The 19,614-nt window shown below is 34.0% G+C and overlaps 1 protein-coding gene across 1 annotated transcript; it reads left to right on the forward strand.

Annotated features, from left to right (window-relative positions):
• The first annotated feature begins 1,080 nt into the window (after window positions 1-1,080).
• On the forward strand, window positions 1,081-19,434 carry LOC127869325 (beta-hexosaminidase subunit beta-like). Its single transcript, XM_052411790.1, has 12 exons — window positions 1,081-1,554; window positions 9,853-9,968; window positions 10,510-10,620; window positions 11,049-11,150; window positions 11,545-11,650; window positions 12,130-12,334; window positions 13,223-13,309; window positions 14,472-14,544; window positions 15,523-15,694; window positions 16,134-16,224; window positions 16,611-16,715; window positions 18,200-19,434. Exons 1-12 carry the CDS (start codon window positions 1,110-1,112, stop codon window positions 18,264-18,266), a joined length of 1,680 nt encoding a protein of 559 aa, XP_052267750.1. The 5' UTR covers window positions 1,081-1,109; the 3' UTR covers window positions 18,267-19,434.
• Window positions 19,435-19,614: the final 180 nt, after the last annotated feature.

Below are 19,614 nucleotides of genomic sequence, written 5' to 3' on the forward strand. Positions count from 1 at the left end.
TACATGTGTACAATACCAAGTGACTTTATACATAACTTCTTGTTATAAGTGCATCATGTTAGCAACCTAATAAAACTTGCCGAATCGCCCCATATTCTTATCAATAAAGTGGTTTCCAACATTTCCCTGTTAAATAAACAATTGTAATAACCGAAATGCCAATAGTTTCCAAACTCTGTCGGAATTTTCGAGATTTTGTGTGAATTCGTATGTGACGCATGGGCAGTACTTTGTAATTAAAGGGAGCTTTATGATTTAAACATTGGAAGTATACAGGGATTTCCAGACTTCAATATCATTACATTAGGATTAGCTACATAGTCAGCGATAGTGTTTTGACAAAGGAGTAATACACCGTTACGCGGTATCACCAGGATACTAGCAAAACCGTCCAAAATGTCCAGTATAAACTCTAATACACCGGCCAGCTTTAGAAACAAACTTGGATTGTTGTTGTGTTGTTGTTTTTTTTTCACAAAAAAGGTATTGATCGCATAAATCCCATTTCATATGAGTGACATTGCCCTGGACTGAAAAAAAGTCTGGTGCTCAATATGCAAGTCCTTTAATTTGTACGACGCGAATAACGCCTGAAAAAAAATCGCCTAAACATTTCAATGCTATACCAGTAGCATTACCATCCGCTTTGTGTATTATCTTGTAGGTACGAATATCGGCCCCATGCCCAATCCTGATCTAGATTTTTTTCAAATTTCAAAATATACGTTTTGCTATTTATCTTAAAAGCAATATAAACTGTATATGCTTTTGGGTCAGCTGTTCCCAGGCGCAAATTACTCACGGTTTTCAGATAGGATCTGTATGTTCGATGAAGAAGAACATCTAGATCTATATGATAGTTATTTATTTGTATGTAAACGGGAAGATATTTATTTATTTGTATGTAAATAACTATAACACAAAAATTATACAATATACTGTCAAATTAAAGAAATTAAGTAGTTATTTGTATGTTGTATTTCAATTTGAAATAGAATCGATATGTAAATCCTATTATTTTAATATTTTTAAGTCTCTTTCGTTCTTTTTTGTAACTTTTTGCTCTTTTATCACATGCGCAGTCATGTGATTCAGGTTCTAGTTTCAAAATGGCGGTTTCAAAGTTTGGCATATTCATTTTCTGCCATATACACATTTTGTCTTTAACAACTGCAAATTCAAAAGACGGTTATGACAGGTATAAGGCTTTGTTGCCCAAAACGCAAGGAATGCCATGGCCGCTTCCATTTCAGATGACTTCGTCGGAAGATCAACTATTCATTGACAAAGACCGGTTTGTCTTCAATTTGGACCAGAGATGCGACATTCTCTCATACGCGTTCAAACGGTACACGGATATTATCTTTGGAGCTGATGACAGCACAGTATCGCAAACAAAACGTTTTTCGAACAGAAATGCCCATCAGAAGACAGTGTTTGAGTTTGCCATTCCGCGGCCGCTACGGGATGATGATGTTGTTACAGCTCTGCATGTGGATGTTCAGGGACAATGTATGGATGATGAGTATCCCAGTCTCCAGTCAGATGAATCTTGTAAGTAGACATCCTAGGTCCTTCAGAGTAAAAAGGTGAACATTATGGCTCTTTAATTGGGTTTGTAATAGCCAAAACTTTTGTTTAAAGGGATTAGGACTTGTTTTATCATATGGCCATCCAAATCCAGTGTAATTATAACTAGAATTCATATTATTTCTTTCTTCTAACTTGAGTTATTAGGCCACGACTTTTTTTTTTATTGGTTTACAAAAATTATTTTGAAAATGGTCCATCGGGCGGTCGAAAAAAAAAAAAAAAAAAAACATCATTGGAAAAAAAAGTTAATACTAATAACATCAGAACAAAGACAACATATCTTTTATAATCTTAACACAGAGACAAAAAATCAATGAAACACATCTATATCTTCAAATGAAATGAGTCCTAAAAGCACCTTTTGTAACATCAGGCAATTTTAAACACTCCATTACATGACATGCGTTCTTCTCCCATTAAAACGAAAAACTGCGCTTCATTTCCATAATTCGATGCGCACCATTACGCAACAATGCGATGCCCGTTGCATAAATCTTATATAAGATAAACTACTCATACACAAATTACCCGGTATGTGTTTGCTCTTACTCGACTTATGAGATCGTACATGAAAAAAAATCGAGGTAGATCGATCCATGCGTCGTAGCGGTAATGTTTGTCAAAGTTGTTGTTGTCATGAAAACTCGTTGATTTACAACGCAAAACGTCTTATTTGAACTGACGCGAATTAATTTAATCATATTTGTCAACTTCGCTTTTGCTTTATTTTGATAATTTAATCCAAAGTTCAATGTTAGCAAGTGTTTTTTTTTACTGGAATTGTAAACAAGGAGTCAGTTAAAGTCTTCCGAAAATGTGCAGTCTGTGTGAATTGACAGTTTGACGTCATCAAAGGAAAGCCGCTTTCTGTCAGAAGCAATAAAGCGACAAATTTCGCACCAAAAAAATTGGCTTCCTTTGTCTAGCAATCAACATGCCGAACCAATCGTGTGTTTGTTTCTCAATTGCAATCCTCCAATTTAATAAAAGCACATGCAATGCATAGCTCCGCCTTCGAATCTTTTGCAGAGAACGGAGGCAGAGTTTAACGGTTAATTGAGCTAGTGTTTTATGCAAGTTGAGTTCCGATTTGCCGAAATTACTCGGCCCTAAGCATTGAAAAGACAAATACATTTATCAATGATTTTCCGAGATATACCGATTTCCAAACTTTCTGTACAGTTCCTATAAACTATGGCGGACGTGTTAACAAAATTCCTAAACACATATATTGTAAATAATGGCAGTGTTTTATTGGATTATTTATACTAATTATCAAATACTTTTTTATCTACTATAATATCGGGTTTGTTTAATATAATTAACATGTTAAACAATATAGTTGCGTCACAGACTCGGAAATAAATTTTGATGGGGTCGACATTTTACTGACGCTGATTTTCTTATTGTCTGTAATTTTTACCCGAAATAAATTTTGAGAAGTGCCCATAAAAGGACTGGTACATAATGTGTCACATTGAAAAATATCCCGATCTCTGCAATATATGTGAACCAATCGTTGATTGTACTTACCCGATTTTATTCGCAACCATACTCAAACCGGATGGGTTTTTTTGTCGTTTTGCTCGTTTTGCAGTGCGGTCGGGAATAAAATATTTTTTAAAAAGACGATTTTCCGATTTTATTTTTTTTCCCATTTTCCAAAAATTAGGGTCGGCGGTTTTGTAAACCAAGAAATATAAAAATCGTGGCCTTATAAACAGTTATAATATGAAATAAGGCAAAGCCTCAAAGCGAGCTTGATCAACAGTGTTTTTTTCATTAAAAATCGGGTCCGGTAACCGGACCCATTCCCAATGGAAAAAAGTATATATTTTTCCCAAATGGGAGCTAAAAATTCCCAATGGAACCAAAACAATTTTTTATTTTTTGAGAACAATATTTTGTTCATCTCCCATCCATATAAGATCAACCGTAGTATTAAAATATAATACTAGACACACTTGTATCCTCAATTTTGAAGCATTTGTTAGCAAAACAACAACAACACTAATTTCCCAAATTTAGTCAAATTTAATTGTGCAAACATGTACAAATGAAATAATGATCGAGAGAGTAAGTAAAAAAATCCCCCCAAAAGGGAAACGCCGCGAAAATTCCCCCTCCTAAGGGCTGCGGAACCATTCCCCCAAAGTAGTGTGAGGGCCCTGACTGTCTCCACAGTCTTTCACAGTCATTCTCACCTATACAGGTTAGGGCACCCAAAACTGATAATAGGGCCTAACATGGCACCTTTGACACAACCCTTACTTGTCATGTATTCTTGCCTGGATTTCTTTAAGTACTTTTTAAACAAAATAGTGCAAAAATATTTTATTTTCCATTGATATAAAAAAAACACATAATATTGAAGAAATAATTATTAAAAGAAAGAAATAATTGAAAAGAAGAGTCTAGAGTAGACCCACAATTGGTAAACATTATTTGTTGCCAAAATCAAGAACTTTGATTGCTTATTCATTTGAAGACCAATTGAACTTTAAAATATGAAAACCCTTTTAATATAAAAAGGAGACAAGTTAGAAGTAACTATTAAATTAATAACATTAATAGCAAGTTATCTCATTTTGTTTGAGTGAAATGAAATAGCCTAAGGGCAGATTTGCTTCATTGTCACTATCAGATAGTGCTGCAACAATACGCCAAAAACCGTATTGCAATATATTGTCAGGACAAAAACCCGTATCACAATATATCGCAATATATTGCTAACTTGTACCAGAATTATAACTCGCCAATTACCCGATAATCCCGTATACTCCAGTTTTAAAACAAATTCTGGTAAATATTTACTATAAATGTGCTCAAGAATAACAAGAAACACAAGCATTCGCAAATTTTCTTAAGTATCAAAAACATTATGGCATTTGTTACTATTTAAAGATGTGATGAAATAACGTCCTACCGGGACGTTTTTGTTTTCACTAAACACGCGTAATTCGCCTGATGCGATGTTCCCGTTTTTATACAACACAAAATACACCCATACTTTCCATGTGACGTTCTACATGTCTGCATAATTTTCGCGCGTTTTTTATTGAGACAAAGGATAAAGCACTTTTTATTTGACGATATTTTTTTATTGTCGCGTAAGCATTAAAATTTGGAAGTGTGTTTCCGAAATTCGGATTACAAATAAAAAATGCTCAATTCAGAATCGAACGAAACATTCACAGTTGTGCGCAATTAATTTAACGATAATCTATTCAAAAGCATCGAACAAATGCTCCCATGTAACAACGCTACTCCGTATAATTCACATTATAGAATGCTATTTTTACGTAAAAATTTATTTACACCGCTTTGCTTTGTTTACCTTGATATCGTTATTTCGGATGGCTTTTCTGGACGGAATGTGTATGAATTTTTGTAAAATGTTCGTACCGGTATGATGAAAATCGTATCACAATACAATATGCGGATTGCGTATTGCGATATATACCGATATACCGGTATATTGTTGCAGCACTACTATCAGAGACATACCAGTGCATGCATTTTATTACCAATTAAGGCTTATAAGGGGCCAGATCATTTATGACCCTAGAAACCACAAGAGTTCTGTTTGTCCATCAGCTTATCAAATAGATATATCAATAGATCAGTGAAATACTATGGTAACTACAATAGTAATAATACTTCAGTAACAGATGTGATACACTGAGATAAAGATATTGCCTTAGTTCTTTTGTATTTGAGACCGTTTCCATAAATAATAAAGAAGTATTTTTTACAGCTTTAAAGATTTTTTTTTTAATAGATAACTCAAAAAAGTTTATCAATTACAGAATAATGATTGATTTAATATAGAATAGCTTAAATTCTTCCTTTGTCATGTTTAAATGCTACAATTTTCAATCGACCAGTATTGACCAATTATGACCAGTATTGACCGGTTTTAACCGGGTATTGACCGCCGACCCGGTCAATACTCAATTGACCGGTCAATATGCCAACCCTGTGTACTCAGGTACCAAACTTTTCAAAACAACAACCTGTGAGTCTAATACTCGATTTCATAATCATTTCATATACTATAGTGTATATTATTTTTCTTTCACTGTCATGCATTACATTTAAATTTAAAAAGGTGGCAAATCACATTTGAGTATCATTCAAATATGACCAAACTTTGTTATCTCATCAAAAATTATACATCAGTGATTATATTCTAGATATCTATTCTCTTTTATTGAAAAAATTACAAAAATTTAGCTTAATTGTTATGCCTCACAAAATGGCATGATACAAACAAATATTGCTTCCTTTGACAATATCTCATAGTGAGGGAGATAGTGCCCTAATTGACATCTGAGCTTACCTTTCTGGTAAAGAACATTCTAAATTAATTATTTGATAATTACTACAAATAGTGCAATGTTTATAGATACTATTAAATGTGATTGATTCAAGCAATCAAAAGATGTGATCAAATGTGATTAACCATATTTAAAACATAAATTCAAATAAGATATAAATAACTTTGAGGGGGTGACGTGACAGTCGCTACCTTGAGTACGGTGGGTGACTTGACATTCGCTAACCAGAATGACTTTTAAACAGTAGTTAGGAAAATACAAATTTATTTAATCATAGTATTGTCGCACTTATAAAAATATAAACTTACAAGTGTAAAATTGTCAAAGTGTTATATCAATCGTATTAAATAACATGTTTTGGTGGGTGACATAAATGTTGCTGACTTACCTTGCATTAATTCCTAAATGATGGTAATTTGAAATTACTTTGACTTTATATGCTCAAAAAGGAAAATAAAACAAATATGCTGCCTGGCCCTTGTGAAATCTAAATACAGTTTGCAACATGGAGAAATCATTGCTGATGCCAGCAACGATGATGCGCACCTCAAAATTATAAGTTACAAGGTAGCAACATTTGGCTGTTCTAAATTTTTACAATGTATGTTCTAGTTGATTGTTTAGTGTTTTAAGGAGGCAATGACAAGGACATACATACAAGATTAATATCTATGTCCTTGGTAATACCAATCTTTGTTTGCTGCACAATTTGTTTTTAGTTTTATGCATTACAGCAACTTTCACCTATATATCTTCTCTTCAGGTATGCATAATTATCGAAGTATAGGTCACTTTATGGTTAAGATAATTACTTATAAAAAATATTGAAGTTATTTAGTTACAAGGACTGTTCTGTTGCTCTTATCCACAGTTGGTTTTCGAACCATATATATTTTACCAGATTTATGCAAAATAAGGTGATTTTATCTCCAGTGGCGAAGCTGCTATAAGGCACAGCGGGCCGGGGCCTACATTTTTTTTTTAAACATGAAAAAACAAATGCTTCAACTTCGAAAAACGCATTAAAATGTTGACCCTGAGGGGGGAGGGGGATGAGGTGTAAAACAGTAGAATATCTAAGAAAAACTGGCCAAAGTCTTATATTTTCTTATCTTATTATTTCTTTAGTTATGCTTAAAATCTCACCACAGGCGTTATAAGATTAAACATTTTTTTTAGGGGGATGATGATCCCTGGCTCCCCGTTTTTATGTAGCATATCCGGGCCTACAGCTCAATAAATGCTAGCTACGCCCCTGATTTCAACTATACACAGTCGGAAAATTAGCACCTATTTCACAAACAGAAGCTTTTGTGGGCTTTTCAAACATTACCTCATGTGAGCTTTTGAACTGAATATACTGTTCTAAATCATAACAAAATATCAATTAAATGTAATTCTTTGTAAAATTTTCCTAAGCAAGGTAATCATGCTATTATACAGCATTGCAGTTTACCTATATATTTTTCAAAAGGACAGATAGCTTAATTGGCAACCCAGGCCAATATCATATGATCAATATCATTAGATGGCTCATGGGTGGATTCGGGTTTGAATCCCGATCGGACCTTCATAGCAGGGGTTTTTACCTGATTTTGGGGAAAGGGCCAATGGCAATCGTCCAATTAAATAATAGCACTGCCACCTATTTGTTTTGTCCTCATTTTTATTCAAAAACGCGAGTAGCTGTCGGTGTTGACACTTGCTATGTACACACAAAACCAGGGGGTTTTCAGCCTTATATAACAGGGGCCTATTAAAGGCCCCTTCCCAATTGAAAATTTCTTTAAAATCATGCAGTTTTTCCCAAAATCCTAACTTACACCAGCTTTTTCATTTCCCAAAGCAGTCATTTTAGCGAGAATTCTTCCCAAAATGAGCAATTTCTTCCCAAAATCCATAGGCTAGGGCCTCTTCCCAATGAAGCCAGGAAAACCCCTGAAAACGGTGACGTCAATCGTTACTTGGATAAATTTGGTGATGACGTCATCGAATGGGGAAATCCCCGAATGAAGACAACTGTTAATCACGAAGAATGCTGATGCGTATTTGAAATTTAGTCACAATAAATACTGAGAAGAATGTTAGAATATTTAAAAGCCGTAAATTTTATCATTTTTATCTATTATCATTATGATCAATCAGAAGACGCCGGTTATTTACTTCGAAAATTTCAAGTTCCGGTTTCCTGGTTCAGATATCCGGTTCGGATATTGCGCGCGCAGATACCAAACTTTTCAAAACAACAACCTGTAGATCTATAGTCAAATACACGTGTTAACGTAATGCTCGCCTCTCGAGCAGCCTGTGGCTGCTCTGTGAGCTCGCTATTAAATTAGTTTTTCCCAAATAAGTGGACTTTTAGCAAGAATTGCATTTTTCCAAAAATGACCAGGAAATAGCATGATTTGTCAATATTTGATGATAAATAAAAACCAATTTGTTCCATTTTTTTTGTCGATAAAAAATCCTAAATTTGCTTTTGTATCCCTTTAAAAATCCAAATTTGACCAGACTTCTTTTCTCAAAATGGCAAGGAAACCCCTGAACTAAAAATGTTATATTAGTTTAACAAAATTAAAGACACACACATAGTGTTAGTTTTAAGTACTGTCCAAATATATTCATAAAAATTCAATTTAAATCTAAGAATCTGAAGATTGATTTAAAGGGGCCTTTTCACAGATTTTGGCATGTTTTGAAGTTTGTCATTAAATGCTTCATATTGATAAATGTAAAAAAAAAACATTGGATCTAAAAAACTCCAGTAAAAAATCAAGAATAAAATTAATAAAAGGAAAAAAAGTAGACCGCATCAGGGCTCGAACCACTGAGTCCTGGAGTAAAAACGAATAAGACCGCTCCCATCCTGCCGAGTATGTATGATTGACGTATTTTATACTTTATATAAGCAATCTTCGTAGTTTCATAAAATTAAACGACAACAACAAAACTCTCAAAATTATTCAATCGTTTCGCGTTGCAACGCTTTATAATTTTCAGGTTTTTAAATCGTCAAAAGATGCATATAATGGCTATATTAGACCATGGTAAATGTTCAGTATTACTGTTTCCTCACAAATATCATAACTAAAACGAAAATGTGCGAATCTGAAACAACTTTTTTTAATTTTGTCAATTTACCAAGACGTGAAAAGATCCCTTTAAGGCTGACCACAAACTTAATTAAAATAAATAGGTGGTGGAACCATAAGAATTGTAACAATATAATAATGTCTGACCTAGGTACCCAAAAGCAATGTTCACACAAAACAAAAATTGTGATGAACAATTTTATGTGAAAATTCCTTTCAAGATGGAATTAAGTAAATTAAATTTTGCACTTAAAATGATTTTATCCATCATTTTTGGAAGCACAATTTTACAAGAATCCATTGATACTGGCAACAAGAGATGTTTCCTACAGGTTTAACTAGTAGATCACTGCAGATTTGTTTGTAAACATACACCAACAGGTATTACCGATTAATGAAATACCATAAGAATAGCCTGCCCAGTACAATACCAGGTTAGAATATATTACCGGAATGTCCTTTTACAAAAGACTAACATCCCATTGTTGTCACAGTGCAGCAACTTACATGTACCCGGTACACAGATGTTGGGCGCGTGGCCTAGTCACTACCCCCCACCCCCTCTACTACCCCCCACCGTGAAAAAATATAAATAAATGACTTCAACTATAATCAAACACTATCAAATACCATCAAACAACATTTTCAATCAATCTGAAAAAAAAATCTGCTATGATATATATGACCAGGGCGGTATATCACACACAAATGCAGAGAAACTGTTAAGTGAAACAAAGACAAAGATTTATACATAGTGAGAAACGTGTGTATATATATTCCAGATAAATTGCTGGAAAATTGTATATTTTCTGTATTATTTTCAGACAATTTACAAATAAATCCAAATGGTTTCGCGACTTTGGATGCAAAGCAAGTATGGGGAGCATTGAGAGGTCTTGAAACCTTTAGTCAGCTCATCTACAATAATGATGATGGTGCTGTAAGTTTAATAATGCATTTTCAATCACATACATCATGCTGTTCTGAAGTACAAAAAAGCTTTAAAGATTTTAATATTGTAGCAATGGTATTGTAGGATTTATTATTCTATAGAATTCCATTTGTGATAAATATTATCAAATGTGACTATTGAATGTATTTATTCCATCGAAAATAGTTCTATTACTTGTTCATTGACTGATGCACAATAATGTGACAATATCTTTTATTGTTTTTTTTTTGGGGGGGGGGGAGGGAACACATTCCAAACATAAAAGAATATTGTTTGGAAAAAAATACCAAATAACTTTACAGACATAATTACAACTGTAAATACCATTTTGTTAATGATGAATCAGCTGTTCAAATTACAAAATTACTTAAACAATTTGTAACTTGAAACAAGTTACTATTTTGGGAAGTATGTTTGTTTTTTAAACATTACTGACATAACACTTGTATCACTTTCAAGTGTACATTATGCTGCATTTGCACAATAAGAATAGTTGCATAATTGAATTTATAAATGCATTGTTTTCCAGTTTGTCATCAATGTGACTTCAATCACAGACAAGCCCAGATTTCAACATCGTGGTATCCTACTGGATTCATCGAGGCATTTCCTGTCAGTAAACGTGCTCAAGAAGAACTTGGTAAATATTGAACCTTTTCAAAAAAGATACTTTATTTCATTGACATATGACCAAATAACAGCTATATAATCAGCCTAATTAAGAAAGACTTGATACATACATTCGACAAGCTTACATGTATATACACAGTATCAATATCATTTCTTAGCCTATTAGTTCACTGTTGTTTATATGCCAATAAGCAAACATTTATAAATGTATCGGTTTACGATAAATATAATTTCCATTCAGATTAGACAAATAAGCAAATATACATACAATTAATCATGTACTTATTCATAATTTTTCTTAGCTTTAAAGATGCATCAATTTATCACATAATGTTAATATCATATCTTAGCTATGTCGTTGTATGTAGAGCAATAAGCAAGCCTTTGTAAATTATTACAAGTGTATATAAATAATATATTAAAACTTGTCATTTTCAGGATGTGATGGCCATGAACAAAATCAATGTCTTCCACTGGCACATTGTGGATGGGACATCATTCCCATACGAGAGTTACACATTTCCAGATATGAGTGCTATGGTAAATTAAAACTTGTTTGCTTTGTAAAATTTTTAAATCGGTTAATGAATTCATAATATACCTGAATTATGTTTATAGGGTCATTATCAAAGTCAGGTATTCAGAAACAATATTAATTGATTAATTATTAAATATTTAGTTTAGAAGTTCATGTAGCAGTGGAAGGCAATCATTTGCATTTTCCATTTTAAATCATTTAATTGATTAAATATGTAAAAAAGGGGTTGCTGCAATTAATGCTTCCAATCAACACATTTTCACAATTTTATCCTTGAAAAAATGTAGGGAAAAATCTATAAAAAAATAGCAGGGTGCTGTACCCTGTCCCTTTTGTTCAGCACTCTGTACCTATTTTGATCCTTGATCTTTCCTTAAGACCAGTTATTTATTTTAGAGTGCCTACACAAGAAAAGAAGTGTACTCTCAAGAAGATATCAAAGATCTTATTGAGTATGCCAGACTTAGAGGAATTCGTATCATTCCTGAATTTGATTCACCAGGTATTGCTTTACTTGCTTGTTAGTCTTATTTCTTTTTTATGTGACAGTAAAATACTGATTATATTAGACAGTTTATGCTTGTTACACATCAGTGTTGGAATGACTTTTATTGTTTATTGCTTTTAAGTGAGTTTGGGAATTCTGTGAATTTTGTATATCCCCATTACAGCAGTAAATTTCTGTCAAATATGGGACAGTTTTATTGGCAATGTCATTCAGCTGTGTGCTGTGTGAGAGCTTTAACTCAGGTGATTGATTGCACTGTAGGCCATAATGGCCCTTCTGTTTCAAGTTTAATTGATATCTTTTGTTAAATGACTCTTTAAAGTTGATATTTACTTAAAACTTATTGGAAAATTCATTTGAAAGTTCTAGTACCAGCTTTCCCATGGCAATCATGAAAAGGTTAACTGCATCGTGATATGACTGTAATATTGTTGAACAGGGCTAAACATTCATATACACAAGCTTGTTTCCAGGTCATTCCGAGTCCTGGGGCCCGGCCAACCCTGGATTATTGACCAAGTGCTTCACTGCCGGGAAGTGGGACGGAAGTTTCGGGCCCATTGACCCGTCCTCCAACATTACCTATCCATTCTTGACTCAGTTTTTCACAGAGATTTCACAAGTATTTAAGGATCAGTACATCCACCTTGGTGGGGATGAAGTGTCCTTCGATTGTTGGTAATTTTAGCTGTAACTTAATTTTAATTTTAATAGATAGATACTGTTTGTTTTTATGCCCACTGCATCTTGATGTTGGAGGCCTATAATGATTGCCTTGTCCGTAAATCTCTTTGTCTGTTCGTCCTTAAGTCTGTCTGTCTGTATTTCAGTCTTTCCTTCAATCTGTAAGTGGTGCAGTCTGGTCAGGTAGCTCCCTGGCTTTATAATGCTAATCAAGTGATATCTACGCTTGCCACAAATGGCATAAGACACATTGTCACATTAAGCTGCTCTTTTTTTCCATACTTACACAATTTACCATATTTCATTTTGCCCTTGACCTAATTTGTATATTAGGAAGGTTTATAAAGGGCTATTTTGTGGTAAGCAAGATCGTACAGTTTCATCTAGTCCCTGCTTGAAATAATAGATACTGTGGTTGCCTATGACCATTCTCAAATCATCCATATCATCCAATTGCTTTTTTACCTTGACCTTTACCAAATCACACCTTTTTGTGAAAACGTGTGAATACCTTTACTTTTCGAATATAATTTTTATCTAAATTTGCAGACATTTTTAAATTATTATTTATAAGTGTCTGAGAACTTAAGAGTACTAATGGTTATAGCCTTTTTGATTGTGTAATAAAAATGAGTATGCTTTACAAAGATGAGCACCTTTCATAAATAAATTATTGGCTTCATTACAAAAGGTATTTTGCAATTTCACATTATTATAGTTGGGTGTTAAACTGTTTTATCTGATGAACACATGTTTAGAAAGACACAGCAGTTTCTCCCTCAACCATCAGTATCCTATATCACAGCTAAAGATTACAAATGGAATGTTATGATTTGTTTTGTGGCGTGTTCATGGATGTATTCATTCATGGTTTATTTCTAGGAAGAGCAATCCTGATGTGAACGCATTCATGACACGAATGGGCTTTCCTAATGACTATTCCAAGCTGGAGGAGTATTACATGACCAAGTAAGTTTGAAACTTGCAGTGATGTAGTTTCCTTGGGCATGATAACTCAGTATATGTACTTTGTGCAAATAACCGGGGGGGGGACACTTCCATTGTCATAATACATTCTTTTTTTTGCCCTTTTTCATTTGTCAATGTTCTCGACACACCAAATGCATTTATATTGGCTATTGACAATTACATGTAGTAACATACTTGATATCAATATCAACTTCAAATTATTTTAAATAAAACATATTTCATGGCATGTTTGCTTAATGGATGATTGAACAGAAGTGCTCAAGTGAACACAGCACAATAAGATCACTCATAAAAGAGATCACCATGCCACTCTTTAGACCACAAATGCTGGCTTTATTTTTGTCTGACTAAAATCCATATTCTAATAAGACTATATATGCAAGAAAAACAGTAATATTCATTGTTTTTAGACTGATGGACCATTATGCAATTCAGTTGTATATAAGTGACTATTTTGGGGGTGATTTTGAATGGTTTTTTTTGCTTTGTTTTCCAATAGTAAAATCAGCAATTAGCACGTTACAATTAAACAATGAATCATCAGGGTTTTCTGATATTGGGCATTATACATCATGAAAAAAGTTTATTTAATCAGCCACTGTTTAACACAATGTTGTCAAGTTATAAAGACTAAAAAACTTATGTAACGATATAACTACATACCTGCTTGAAATAACAATTTTATATATTAATAATGTAAATATATACATGTAATTATAAAATAGTAATATTATAATTGTATTGATAATACTTCTGACCTTAAATATATTTAGCAAGAATCTTTAAGCTGGATTTCTGTACATGCATATCACATCATCAATTCAATTTAAGATAATATGAGCCAGGTCATTCGAAATAGGCTCTTATTGCCATATGGCCTAGCTTAGCTCAAGAACAGATTGTGCATCAGCCAAGTCAGGTGAGAAGCTACCCTGTAGGCTTATGAGCCCACCAGACCTTGTTTAGCGCACATGGTAACTCCTGACCAGAGTGCCGGAATGTGCAGGCTGGTCTGGAGATACTCTTGCTACATATCGCTTAAGACCCATTTTTGCTTGACATGGTCTATATACACACAGCAAAGACTGACAGTTATATGAACTTTTGTCTAAAAGTACACTGATTTTTGTGTTGCTTTTAGGCTGCTGCAGATAGTGGACTCTGCAAAGCGCAACTACATTATCTGGCAGGAGGTTGTCGATAATAATGTCACTGTAAGTAATATTTGAACACACATTTGATAGATGTCCAACATACATGTGAATGGAATATGGATTTGAAATTAAAGTCCCTTGCCACTAAATCTAAAAAAAAAGATTAAATATTCAGACAACTTTGTAGAGGAAATCTTAACAAACAATTTACAAAAACGAAATTAAAATTGACAAACAAATCATATTGATTCTATTCATGTCAAACAGTGTGATACCTCAGGACTTAATTGATAATGTACACTACGTTGTGCTCCAACCCTATGCTTAAGTATACATTCTATTCGCACCAAGAGCTTTCTAAAATCATTATATTCAAATTTTGGTTTTTAGTAACAGAATTGTGTTTTGTGTAATAAACCCCTTTTTTCTTCATAAGAACAAATGATTTGTCTGCTAGTATTTAATTATTTTGCCTGGACAGGGCCTTTTAGAAGCACATACATAGTAATGCATGTAGTACATCCTGTTTGAATATTGCAGTAATATAATCAGCCGTTTTATTTATCCCACTTCCAGCAGATTTCCTACCTTTCAATGCAAACATGGTATTACACATAGCTCATAACTTTAAAGGACCTTCAAGTACTTAAAAGGGAGGAGTTTAGGTGAATACTGTAAAGGGGTGTTGCATTTTCCTCCACAGTGGTATTTTCAAAAGGAGACCTCTTTATAATTAACTTTTTAATCCTTGGTCAAACAACCTCAGAAATCTTTTTCTGAATAACTAAAGTAAAGAGTGTTTTTGAAACCTGATGATTGCAGGTTTCTAAAACGGATGCAGTGGTAAAGTGAAATATATTGCCTTGTTATTTGGTGGTCCCGTGTTTGATCCCAACCTTTGAAGCACTCTAATGATCTTCTCTTAAGACACAAAGAACCAGGTCTGTTTCAGCCAAGAAAAGGGACCCGATGATGTCTAAATGAACCAAAAGTTTTTTTTTTATAAAGTTGAACTTAAATAAATAAATACGATTGCAGGTTGCAGCAAACACAGTGGTGGAGGTATGGAAGGGTGAGTATCAGAAGGAGATGGCAGCGGTGACAGCAAAGGGCTACAAGGTGCTGCTGTCCTCCCCCTGGTACCTCGACTACATCTCGTATGGCAAGGACTGGTACAAGTACTACCTGGCAGACCCACAAGACTTCAATGGTGGGTGCCCTGGACTGATGGTCATTAACCTCTCAAGGACAATTTTAGATTCAGGCATATTTTAAGTAACAGACAACTTAATTTTTTTTATCAAACATTAATTTTGATGCATTTTTTTCAAAATTTGTGATAAGCTTTAAGAGGGCCCACTTTCACAAATGATTTAAAGCCATTTAATCTACCCCCGGTAATACTGGTTCATTTTTGTTAGAATTGTTAAATAAAAAGGAAAGATTGCTACATTTTAAAAATATTAGTTTAACTCTTTTTATAAAAAGAACATATTTGTTGAGCTGTAATAATTTTTCAAATGATATTTATTGTATTTGGAACAAGAGTTTGCCTTATTGAGTGGAAATTTGAGCCATAGTGGCTCATAGTAGCACAGTGCCGTGTTCTTTTTAACACAGAACTAAAGCTTTGTTTTTCTTTTAAACAGGCACTCAGGAGCAGTATGACCTGGTTATGGGAGGCGAGGCCTGTCTCTGGGGGGAATTCGTCGATGATACCAATGTTCTATCTAGACTCTGGTAAGACCCTGTATATCCATCATAACAGTGTGGTATCAAGACTTAGTTGGTTGAATTGGGATAAAACTCATTAGTCTAGTTTCCATTTAATTCCCTTTTGTTGCAGTTGATGTTGTTTTCCCAGTATCCATTTGAATAATATGAATAGATTTGCTTTGATTATTTTTGATGCCAAATAAATTGTTATTTATGCAGCTTGTGGGCCCGGGTTTAAAGAAATTTAAAAAGGGTTATAAGTTTGATACTTTTTACTTATTTTATATGTAAAACATTCAGGGATTTCAATTTTATTTATTTTGTGTTTGAATTTTTCTTTCAAATTATCATTATATTATAAGTTTCATTAGACCAAAGTAATGATTTAGAATGTCTAATTCCCCCTATAGGCCGAGAGCTTCCCCAATTGCAGAACGTCTGTGGAGCCCCATTGGGACATTTGACGTCAAGTCAGCGGAGATGAGACTGGATGAACACCGCTGCAGGATGGTCAAGTAAGCTGAGCTTTATATTTATTATGCACCCTTTTTACCTTGAATTTATACATATAATTTATAAAATATATGATAGACCTTTTTTAATTTCCCCCTTTTACCATGCATTTATACATTATAATTTATGAAATATAACATGGACCTGGGATTTATTACTATTTGTGTTGGACTGAGATATTTATAATGTCTGTCATAACTGTTATTAGCTCGGCTGTTTTCGAAGAAAACCCGAGCTATTGTCATAGCCAGCTCGTCGTCCGCCGTAGGCGTCGTGCTAAAACCATAACATTGGCCATAACTTTTTAAATATTGAAGATAGCAACTTGATATTTGGCATGCATGTGTATCTCATGAAGCTGCACATTTTGAGTTGTAAAATTTCAAGGTGAACATCATCCTTCAAGGTCTAGGGTCGAAAAAACAAAGTCAAGGGAAGTTATAAGCTTTAAAAGGACATATTTTTTATTTTTTTTAATCAGAGTTTATTTACAGGTCCTACCGGCCTCTTCACGAGGTCTTTGAGGTTCGACCTGGAAAGGACATAGTTATCTGACCTGCCCGCGTATATATTTTTTTTTAATAAATCAAAGCGGCGCAGTAGGCGGCATTGTGTTTCTGACAAACACATTGTGGTAAAAGGTCAAGGTCATCCTTTACAGTCTACGGTAAAAAATACACATTTAAGGGAAGTAATTAGCTTTACAGGGAGATAATTATTCAATATTGAACATAGCCACTTCATATATTTGGCATGCATGTGTATCTCATGGAGCTGCACATTTTGAGTGGTGAATCTACAGTCACGGTAGTGGCTTTTAATTATTTGCTACTAAAAATAGAGATTTGTTACAGACAATTATTTTGAAGGGAAGAAATTTATATAATTATAAATCTCATATTATATATATCCTTACCAAGAATTGAAGTTTTTTTCACAGTTACTGTACAGATTTATTATTTAGATTATTTATAACCCAAATGATTGATTTGTCAAAGTTTTTTTTTAAATGATATAATTATCATTTCTTTGATGTTCATTACATACCTGTGGACTTATGGCCATAGATACATGATCAACTCTGGCTATGAAAAAGAAAAAAAAACAACTCTGGCTATGATCTGTTTTAAACCACAGGCCTTGGTTGTCAGTGATGTCTGACATAGTCATAATTGACTGTGAGACCCCCCCCCCCCCCCCCCCCCCCAATTGGATTGGTCAAATTTCAAGGGAAGTAAAAACCTTTAAAGGGTGATGATTTCTATACCTGCCAAATGATAAATAAATTTTTTATTTCAATGCGGCGCAGTAGGGGGCATTGTGTTTCTGACAAACACATCTCTTGTTGGGTCACAAGGTCAAAGGTCAAGGTCACTGTGACCTCTAAAAAAAAAAAGTTCTGACAAGCTTTCGCAGCCGAGCGTGGCACCGTTATGCGGTGCTCTTGTTTTTATTGCATTGTAACTGTTCTTTCTGTGAATTGCAGACGTGGCTACCCAGCTCAGCCGATCGACGGCCCTGGTTTTTGTCCCCATGAGTTTGTGCAGAAGTAACTTCAATATGTGACACTGTGCTGAGCCAATCAGGAATAAAGTTGAAGATTTGAATCATGTTTTGTACATCAATATTTGTGATTTTGATCATTTTGTAGGATATTTTTATGGTGCGGTTTGCATTTTTGTATTTGTTTAATGTTAATTTGTTGCCTTCTCATAAATAATGGTTACTGTGATACTCAGAACATTCCAATGTGGTTCTTCTTCAGAGCCGATTAGCCAGACTTTCTGGCTGTAACTGTCCACTTGTAGATGCTTATGTAAGAGTAGTCTAATTTAATAAATATACCAAAGAAGCAACCTCATGTATTATTTTCCAATTCCATCATATACAGCAAGGCCTTGGTTATTTACAAAGGAGTGTATTCGATTCATACAAAGAACGCTATATTACACTCATCACCGAGATTATGCTCATTATGCTACCAATAATTGGCTTTTTATAAAGATTGGCAAAATCTTGCAGATTGTAAAAAGAACGTATATGTTGTAAATAAAAATGCAAATAAACACATATCTTATGTAAAACTGGTATGTTGGAAATGTGTGGTTTTGCTGATATAATCACGATTCAGAATGGATCACGCTTAATATCGGTGGTTTGTGTGTGTGTAGTACTACTATTGTTATTAAATACGTAACAAAAGTTATAAAGCCTTATTGGGCAATTGTTACCAATTGGACTGCTTTCAAAGGACCATGAAGCTGCCAATCCCAGTGATAGCAATATTTTTATTTGATTTTTGTCTTGATATTATGATTATTTGAGATAATTCCAAATATTGTAGTTTTTGCAGTAGACACATGACATGTAACATTACAGTTAAAAAGATAATCTGTTAAGAAATCCATTCAAACCTGCCTTTTATTGACCCATACTTTGGGGATTTTACCAGCTTTCAACTAGATCTACATGTATAACTATTTACTGCAGTTTATTGCTTTCGTTTGTCTCTGTATCAAACTGTTTTATACATCTGTAGACCATATACGGTAACGACTTTGGCATTAATGCCATATATTTCACCCTACGTATACATGAACAATTCTTATATTTATGTTTGCCTTGTTGCGAATATCTATTTTACGATGATATGTATATGCTCTAGTAATAAATAAACTTTCTGTTCTGTATTACCGGTACTCAATAAAATTTATAACTGCGTACTCTTGTAACGCGTGTTTATCTTACGTCAACAGAATACATTTATCACGCCCACCACTATCATACACCACGAGATATGTGGGTTTTCCAACAATTTCCTCCGGAAGTCATGGTGAAAATGCGCTATTGGTGCCAAAAATGAAGGAGGCAAGGCGGCTGGGTAAGCGGGCATACCAGGCC

This window comes from Dreissena polymorpha, chromosome 2 (assembly GCF_020536995.1).
Source record: "Dreissena polymorpha isolate Duluth1 chromosome 2, UMN_Dpol_1.0, whole genome shotgun sequence".
In the NCBI taxonomy this organism is placed as follows: Eukaryota; Metazoa; Mollusca; class Bivalvia; order Myida; family Dreissenidae; genus Dreissena; species Dreissena polymorpha.

Bases quoted from the DNA above. Each gene is read 5' to 3' on its own strand.
- LOC127869325 (XM_052411790.1), top strand. From the start codon at position 1,110: ATGGCGGTTTCAAAGTTTGGCATATTCATTTTCTGCCATATACACATT. The intron at 13,310-14,471 runs GTAAGTTTGAAA...TGTTGCTTTTAG, and splicing joins GAGGAGTATTACATGACCAA to GCTGCTGCAGATAGTGGACT. The intron at 15,695-16,133 runs GTGGGTGCCCTG...TCTTTTAAACAG, and splicing joins AGACCCACAAGACTTCAATG to GCACTCAGGAGCAGTATGAC.